Source organism: Salvia miltiorrhiza, chromosome 6 (assembly GCF_028751815.1).
Source record: "Salvia miltiorrhiza cultivar Shanhuang (shh) chromosome 6, IMPLAD_Smil_shh, whole genome shotgun sequence".
NCBI classification, from domain to species: Eukaryota; Viridiplantae; Streptophyta; class Magnoliopsida; order Lamiales; family Lamiaceae; genus Salvia; species Salvia miltiorrhiza.
In genome coordinates, this window is record NC_080392.1 from 18,378,647 (window position 1) to 18,388,644 (window position 9,998).

Sequence of the window (9,998 nt, forward strand, 5' to 3'; positions counted from 1 at the left end):
TGAGCTCACCATCATACCCAGTGTCCTATATCTTATATGTGCTCTTAGTTGAAAAACTTTTTGTAAACTCTTCACCTTGTGTAAAAGTTAGATGTTAGAGTTAGAAGGAAATCAGTAAGTAAGCTTCAAGTTCAAAGTCTGAAAATTAAAGGATTGAACTCGAAATTGCAACCGTAGAAATTGATATTATCGGTCACAATCGCGTAACCCGTGTGTTCAACTTAACGCAAGTTACTGATCAAGCTGAACTTGTAGCTCTAAAAGCAAGGAACCAAAAGTAAAGGGATTTTCCTGTAAACCAGGACCGTGGATGTATGATCATTCTCCGAACCACATAAAACGAATTGTATTGTTTACTTTCTGCATTTACATTTCAACTTGCTAATATCTTGCTAATTGTTGAGCGAACTAACCTTACATTCACAATCATCACAAGCATTAAACTGGACATCAGCAGACACGGTCAGACTGATATAAGTGACAGACCATTAAACTGAACGTTGCTGCGTTGAAAAGAAAATTTTTCAAGATTTTATAAAAGCGGGTTTACCAACCACCACATTCCCCATATTAGTTAACTGTCCAACTGATTTGCTCTCGAGCAGTCAGTAGGACTGCTGATTGATCCATCAACTTGAACAGTCTGCTTTAGAGATCAGTTAGTTTTCCATCAGCTTGCTGATCTATTTCAATCCAGCTGTCTCATTACTAACTGAGGTGTTCAACACAACTCTGCTAAAACAAACGAAAACTCTAACTGGTGTATACCCCCATACACCAGTATATACTCGCATCGGAACCAACCAAGAGAGTGTACGCATCACTTCATATATAGGTGTTATAAATAATACAAATCATAATTATAACAAATATACCACTTCCCCTATAAATAATACAAATCATATTTATAACAAATATTAATTATATATAATTTTAAACCATTCTACCAACTAATCAACTACATATCACAAATATTTTGATATATTCTTAAAAATATGATACTGATATAGAAAAAATCATCTGAAAAGAGTTGAAAACACAAAACACCCCAAAAGAAAAATAATGATTTGTAATTTGCATGTATGTAAGTATTTGTGTCAAAAAGATGGCACACACTCTGCCTATATAAATGGGGCATTGAGCACAAATAGATGGTGAGATATATATATATATAACTCAATTCCCTTTTCAAAAGTACGACCAAAATGGAGGCCAAAGTTCACCATCTTTTGCTACTTGCAATATCAATACTTGCAACGCAGCTGCTTTCTTCTTCTCCTTCTCCCAATACAAAAAAGTTTCATTTCAATGTAAGCTATAGATAGATACAAGATCCCTTCACCTCTCTTCACATACACACCCGCATGTGTGTGTGTATATATAGGTTTTTTAACCATATATATATGTTTTGACAAATTAGAAAATGAATTTTTCAGGTAGAGTGGAAGAATATAACAAGACTTTGCCATTCAAAGTTGGTATTAACGGTGAATGGGAAGTTTCCTGGGCCAACCATAGCTGTGAATGAAGGTGACAATGTCCATGTTACTGTCACTAACAAGGTTGCAAGAAACACTACTATCCATTGGTATGTATGTATATTTTTAATATTTTAAGAATATCCCAACATATGATCAACAAGTTTGTTATATATTGATGACTATTATTGCATATTAGTAATTAATTAGCCATCAAACAAGTTGAAGTTCTATCTTGTGGCATGTGGTTATGATCATTCTTCTGCTTTCTTTTCATTGTCTCTTTCGTTTGTGTAGTTTTAATTTGGTGTTCTTTTCTTTTTCTAAGTTTTGTTTTTATAGAATTCTACTTTCTCCTTTTATGACTATATGACATAATACACATAATAAAAAATACGTGTGCAGATTTTTCTTTTCTGTTTTTCGCATGAGACTTACAGTTTCAAAACTCATGTACTTTGGGTATGTAAACTCCACTTTTGTACAATAGACACCGAAAATGAGACAAATGAATAAGAAACTCGAGATAATTCCATATTATAAGAAATAATATTTATTAAATTAAATGACTATACATAGCATAATAATTGTTTTCTAATTCGGTAGTATTCTGCCATTGTAAAGCGTCTTACTCTTTATTATTTGGATATAGATAATCATATATGTATTCATATATTTTTATTTGGTGAGCACAATTACTATGAATTCTCTATCTTTGTTTGTTAACCAATCAATTATAACCATATCAATTTTTTATGAGCGTTTCTTTTGATTTTTCTACTACCCCATTTCATCGATCACTTAAGTAGTATATGTTTTAAATATATATATATATAGTAAAATCCACTAGAGGGCCAACATATAATTTATTCAATCTTTTTTTTTTTCACTCAAAAATTGATATATACGCCTTAAAAATAACTAGAAGAAATTATAATTCGTGAACTACACTGAATTAATTATTGGAAACTAAAAACTTGGAAATGAAAACCAAACCAATCAAGTTCCACATGCACTCCTGGATTTTGCTTTTCGTGCCATTACATTATGTTTGTTGTGATCAAAGTCTTAAATAGATTTCCACAGTCGGACTTGCATATATGTAAAATTTGATCTCTAATAAAAAGGTTATTTTAATTATTAAAATGAACCCACGAAAAGTTGATTGTCATTTTTTGTTGGAGGCATGTCGATCGGATCAGGACCATAATCATGCTTATTGGTCCTACAATACATGGTAGTAATTAATATTCGGATGATACAATTATAAGTTTTTTTATTCAGAAATTAATTATAAAGAGCATATATTCTAATTTGAACTAGCTTTACGAATATATGTAAATGTATGCTAGCTGGCTAGGTTTTGTCTGTTTAGCAAAAATAAAATAACAATTAAATATTATTAATAACGAAAATAAATATATAGAGGTAACGCAACGTACTATTCTAGCCAAAATCATATAGTAAAATGAAATTCTTGTCTAAATAATAGCCTTTGTGATCAAAATGCATTTGTACCGTGTAATAGTGTAAAACATACTATTACACACTTTTTTGATTTATACGATTTTACAAAATCATGTAATAGCAATAAAAAGTGTGTAACAATGCTTTTTTCATAGTTACACTTTTTCACAATAACACATCACTTTTGTGAAAATCGTGCAACATTATATTACACTGTTATACACTATTTTTCGCAAAAGTGTAACATTTAGTAACAATCATGTTTTTTGAGTTTTTTCTTTGGAATCATTGAGTGTATATATATTGGTACATTTACATTAAAAAGATATTAATATTTCTAAGTTTTTATCATTATGTGTACTATTTTTTACTAAGTAAACATAAATAGATTAAACTATTAACTCTAATTAATGTCTCGTTCATATATAATACATGTTTTGGCATCACATTATACTACTTAATTGATGAAAGAAGTTGTCCTGCATGCGAATTGGACTCAATCACCTACATCCAATTGGACTCACTCACCTACATCAATTTATTAATTATTATATTCTCAAAACAATAATTTGCATGCACTATGCGTCTATCAATTGTATAATTGCGATCTAATTAATTGATACCATATATTAATTATAGAAAGTAATTTTTTAATTATAGAAAGTGTATATGATTAGCAATTGTGAATTCAAATTAATAATAGTATTTTTTTTCGGGGGGGTAAATGAACAAATAAATTTAAAAATCACGGGATACTAAATTCAAACATGACATTTGACATTAAATATTAATCACTCTACCGTTAAATCAGGTGTACATTTTTTTAGCACATGTATGTATGCCGAATTTTCCTTCAAGTTATATAATACTTGTTGAGAATGAGTTATCAAACACCAAATTCAATAAAAGCGTTAGTAATTAGCATCTACCTTTTCACGGGCACAAAGTGACCATTTTTCAAATATCAATTGCATGAATTGCGTCTAATAAATTAAGTTGCATGATATTAATGCTATTTGGAAAATATACATTTTTTTTGGCATATGGAATATAACTCCAAGTGAAATGAATTTGAGTACCAATTGATGAGGGAGAAAATTAAATTTCACAAAAAATGTAATAGTTACCCGAATCCTCCTAATTAGTTCTTTCTCTTTAATTATTTCTAAAAAATCATATCATCATTCGTTCCTCTATCTATGACATAGATAAAACACATTTTACAGCATAAAAATCGAAATATCAATGATGAATAGAGCTGACAATAAAAATCGAAATATAAATGATGAATAGAGCTGACAAAATAAGCCCGACCCAACCCGATCTAATGGGCTCACCCAAAACTATTAAAAGTCCAATGGACCGGACCGGGTCTAAAAATTTTACACCACGAAAAATATTTCAAGTTTCAATTTTTTCCGATTTTTTGGTAGGCACGGAGTGAGGCAGTTGCGAAGCGCGTGGGCAGACGGGCCGGCGTACATAACGCAGTGCCCGATCGGAGCGGGCAAGGCATACACATACAAGTTCAGCGTGGTGGATCAAAGGGGCACACTGTGGTGGCACGCTCACTTCTCATGGCAACGTGCTTCTGTTTATGGGGCTTTTATCATTCAACCCACCACGCCTTTCCCCTTCTCTCTCCCTCTCTACACTCCCAACATTCCTCTCATCTTTGGTACCTCATTATTTTACCTCTTTTGCTTTTCCGCTATTACTATAATTGTGTTTCACCTGCTCTTTCCTTTTTTATCAAAACTACTGATCTGTACCAACTAGGAATACATAAAAACTTTAATTATATCAGAAAGGGTTAATATGCAAAAACACCCCTAACGTTGCCACCCCAACTACACTTAATCTCCTAATCTAACGTTGATAGCAACTAACACCCCAAAGTTCATTAAGTACTACAATTAAACTCATAAACAAACAATTTCTTTCACAAAATTAAGAAATTCATTTTTTTTAATCTATATAAAAGATGAGTTTTCTCCCTCTATTTTTTCCCACCATTTTTTCTGTCTCTTCTCCCATCAATTTTTTCATTATTTTTCAACTGTTTTTTCTTTTACAATTTTAATACTTTTCTAAATAATATCAAATTTAATTTATGAAGAAATATTTAATAAGCATCTTATGTTTAAGTTTGTAACAAAATATTTAATATGGTATAAAAATCATTAAAAATAAATTTAAAACAAATAAGTTATTAAAATTTTAAAATATTCTATTTTCTTTCTATTTGTTAAAATTTTACAATTCTTTTATTTATGTCTGTGTATGAAAATATTTATTTATATGAAAAAATTGATGGGAGAAGAGAGAGAAAAAACGGTGGAAAAAAATGGAGGGAGAAAACTCCCATTTTATATATTATATAAATTAAAAAAAAATGAATTTCTTAATTTTGTGAAAGAAATTTTATTTATGGGTTTAATTGTAGTACTTAATGAACTTTGGGGTGGGTTAGGGGCTTAAGTGTAATTGAGGTGGTAAAGTTCGGGGTGTTTTTGCATATTAACCCTATTAGAAACATTATTGTATATAAATGGGTTTTGGTTGGAACAAGTAATTAATTTGGTTCATAGATCTTTGACTAAAATAGTACTCCCTCCGTCCCACGAATTTTGGCACGTTTGATTTTGGCACGAGAATTAAGGAGTTGTAGATTAGTGTTTTAAGTGTGTAGAAGTATGAGAGAGAAGGTAATACAGTGATAAAGTAAAAGAGAGAATGTAATTAAGATCCTTTAGTTTTGGATTAATTATTATCTTATTTGGAAATGTGTCAAGATTCGTGGGATGACCCAAAAAGAAATACGTGTCAAGATTCGTGGGATGGAGGGAGTAGTTAAAATTAATTTTCACGCGAATAATGCATTGCATCCATTTATTATGACCATTTATGTACAAAGACCAAATGTCTAAATTAGTTACATTAATGCACTTTTTTTATTTGATCATCCTCTCTCTCTCTCTATTCGGTTAATTAACTCTTCGAATTGATACATACATTAAATTATTCTAGATAGTATTTGAAAATCTGCTACCATCATAATATTCTCTTAGCAAAAAGATGAAACTCGATTTTCTGAACCAAGAACGAGATAATATTTAATTTGGTGGCAAATAGAAGTGGATATTAAAAGTTTAAAATTCTGAACCACATATTAATAATGCAGGAGAATGGTGGAATGAAGATGTAGAATTAGTAGAAAATGAAATGATGTTGTATGGTGGCGGACCTAAATCCTCCGATGCTTACACCATCAATGGCTTACCAGGTCCCTCATACCCTTGTTCCACCAAAGGTACACATCTCATCATCACAAACTACATGAATTAAAATATCTTCCAAATATACAAACTTTCATAATTGTTCTCATTCTTTCAATGGCCTAAAAATTAATGTTCGGGTGGATGCTTGATATGTCTATATAATTTAAACGGTCGATTTCACTTCAGTTAGTCACGATGATATTAATTTATCATCTATCTATAATATATTAAAAAGACAACTTCCAATTTGAAAAGTCAATTTCAAATCACTTTGAAAATTGAGTGACAATTTTGTAGTTATAATCAAATTAAAGATTATTTGTAATTTTTTTTTCTTTTTTTCTTTAACTTCTTATTTTTGTTGTTATATTTTTTTTCAAAATTGTGAAATTTGATTAATTATAAAATATTTAATATGCATGTCAAATTAAAGATCACAACAAGAGGTTTAATTTGATAGTATATTTTATGTAAATATTTGATTAAAATGTAAAAATTATATTTGTATAAATACTGAATTTAAAAAAAAATTCTCCCTCTGCTATCGTCTTTTTTGAATAAATCTATTTTCTAATTCCTTTTTATTAGTAATTTTTTTTAGTAATTTTTATTTTTTAACTTTTTTTCTTACTTTTCATAATATCAAATTTTATAACTTCTTAATTCTTCTTTATCTTTTTTTAATATTCAATTCAAATATATTCAGTTAAAATTAATTTTTGTTATTATATTTATAAGTATGATAATTGAATTAGTATTAATTTTATATAAATATAAAAATTAAAAATCTTTTTTCCCGTGCATTGCACGTGGCTCGAATGCTAGTTATATATCAGAAGACAACTTTCAATCTAAAATTAATTTTAAAACTTAGTGACAATTTTGTGATTATAATAAAATTGAAGGATATTTTTTCTATTTTTCATTTTCTTTGTCTTTTTTTTTCAAAATTCTTTTTTACAACTATGAAATTCGACTAATTATAAAATATTTGATATGCAATCCAAATTAAAGATCACAACAAGATCTTTAATTTGATATATATTTTATGTCAATATTGAATTTAAATTGTAAAAGTTATATTTATTTAAAGATTAAAACTTAACAAAATTTTCTCTCATCTCTCATCCTTTTTTATATTTTATTTTTATTTTTTATTTATTTTATTTAAAGATTAAAATTTATTTTTTATTTATTTTATTTTTAATTTTTTCTTTTAACTTATTTTATTTTCATGCTTTTTCATAATATGAAATTTTATAATTGTAAATTCTTCTTTATTATTTATTATTTTTTCTATATCCAGCTCAATTATATTCAATTCAATTATATTATAAATATAATAATTGAGTTGATATTTATTTATTATATATAAAAAATAAAAAATAAAAACGTTTCCCGTGCATTATACAGATGCAAATGCTAGTTTTAGTTAAGCTTCAATGGCAATAATTTGGAGAATTTTTAATCGTGTGAAATTCAGATTAATAGAAAGTTTGTTTGTTTAAAAGCATAATTTTTAATTTATATAGTACTCCATAAAACAAGAATTATGTAAAAGTTTATGTATTTAAGCATAATTAGCCCATAAATAAATCTCTCTTTATTTGTTTTCCCTCGTAACTCGCAGATACCTTCGTCCAAACCATCGTTCCCGGAAAAACTTACCTACTAAGGATCATCAACGCCGCACTAAACGATGAGCTCTTCTTCGCTGTGGCCAACCACACCCTCACCGTAGTCGAGATCGACGGCGTCTACACGAAGCCCTTCGCCACGCCGGCGATCATGATCGCCCCCGGCCAAACCACCAACGTCTTACTCACAGCCGATCAATCCCCTCATCCCACAGCCATGTTCACAATGGCAGCAAGGCCTTACCTCACCTCAGTCTTCCCTTTCAACAACTCCACCACAATAGCATTCTTGAAATACCAAAACCAAAACCCTCAAAACCTAATCCCACCTAATTACTCTCTCCCTCAAAACCTACCAAATCTAGAAGACACCCTCTTCGCCACACACTTCCTAAACAACCTAAGAAGCCTAGCATCGAAAGAATTCCCCTGCAATGTCCCTAAAACCGTCGATAAAAGCGTGGTCGTGACCATCAGCCTAAACCTCCAAGACTGCCCTGCAAATGAAACCTGTAGAGGGTTCCAAAACAAGAGGTTTTTCGCCTCAATGAACAACCAATCCTTCATACGCCCTTCCACATCCATTCTTGAATCCCATTACCACAACTTGAACGTCGGATTCTCCCCCGATTTCCCGGAGAAGCCGCCCTTCGCCTTCAACTACACGGGGGTGAGCCCCGTGGTGGAGAACATGAGCCCTAGCTTCGGCACGAGGGTGCTGCGGTTGCCGTACGGGACGAGGCTGGAGATAGTGCTGCAGGACACCAACTTCTTGAACCCTGAGAACCACCCCATCCATGTGCATGGCCACAATTTCTTTATTGTGGGGAGAGGGTTTGGGAACTTCAACGCCGCAGAGGATCCGCTGGGGTACAACCTGGTGGACCCGCCGGAGAGGAACACGGTGGCGGTCCCGGTGGGTGGGTGGGCGGCGATACGAATGGTGGCGGACAATCCTGGGGTGTGGTTTGTGCATTGCCACCTTGAGGAGCATACTTCGTGGGGTTTGGCAGTGGCGTTGGTTGTGGAAAATGGGAGGGAACCGTCACAGTGTTTGCTGCCGCCTCCTAATGATCTACCTCCATGCTCAGTCTAACCTTAATTTGTGAGATTTTTACATTATTTGTGATCATATCATCATATTGTTTTGATAGATTATATAGGTTTTCTCATTTGATTTGTGACATAGTTACTTCGGTGTAATTCATGGAAATTCGTAGTCGATGTGCGCTAGGTAAATTCAAATAGTAGTTTTCAATTTTATTTTGTTTGGTTGAGAGTTTTGGAGGTGTGGCAGAGTTGTACTTCTTGCTATTAGTTTTAGCCAAGTGCATCTGATGATTTCTTCGAAAACTTTTATTGACTTGTAGATGCTGAATAAACGTGTGAGGACTTACGCTATAATTGTGCATTATGTACAATTTATTCTTTGTTTTAAATATTGTCATACATCCAATGATCTAGCACGTTGTCATGGTTTATGTATCGAAGTTGTTATATTATATTCAGGACTAAGAGATGATTTTAGGTATTTTTTGTTAGTCACATTTTTACTCAAAACACTAATCCTAATTGAAAAATCACATTGATTACCACTTTGAGCTTAATTAACCTTTATTCACTTAAAGGATGATAGGTGTGATAGATTTTATGGAAAATTTAGTATTAAAATAATGTGGGAAGGTTTCCTTTTGAAAATTAAAAGATATAAATTATGTATGAAAGTTGTTGAAAAAGAGGATTTTGTTAGGATGATTACCATCCTTATAAGCTTTAGGAAAAAAATGAAAATAAAAAATAAAACAAAAAAGAAGTTTTTTTGGAAAAGTTTTGTAGAGGTGTGTGACTGCATAGAGATAAGTTAGTCACTCAGGGACTAATCTGCAATTTCTTAGAAAGTTAGAGGGAGTACTTAGCAAATAAGGTTCAGTTAGTTGCCAACGGATTATTTCCAGAGGGTTCCAATTTCTGTTATTCTTAAGCTGCTTTATCTTTTCTGTTTAGAGATATACAACAACAAGAAGCTTAGTGAGATCATAGATAGAAGTGTTGAGAGAAAAGAGCTGCGAGTTAGATAGCTTCATCTTCTTCTATTCTTTGATTCTTGTTTTGTAATCTGTAACTTGTGCTCAGTT

At 31.4% G+C, this 9,998-nt stretch overlaps 1 protein-coding gene across 1 annotated transcript; it reads left to right on the forward strand.

Annotated features, from left to right (window-relative positions):
* The first annotated feature begins 1,113 nt into the window (after positions 1-1,113).
* Positions 1,114-9,302, forward strand: LOC130990298 (laccase-1-like). The gene is made up of 5 exons (XM_057914516.1): positions 1,114-1,310; positions 1,437-1,588; positions 4,379-4,623; positions 6,130-6,258; positions 7,857-9,302. The coding sequence occupies exons 1-5, from the start codon at positions 1,206-1,208 to the stop codon at positions 8,957-8,959; spliced, it is 1,734 nt and encodes a 577-aa protein (XP_057770499.1). The 5' UTR covers positions 1,114-1,205; the 3' UTR covers positions 8,960-9,302.
* The last annotated feature ends 696 nt before the right edge of the window (positions 9,303-9,998 follow it).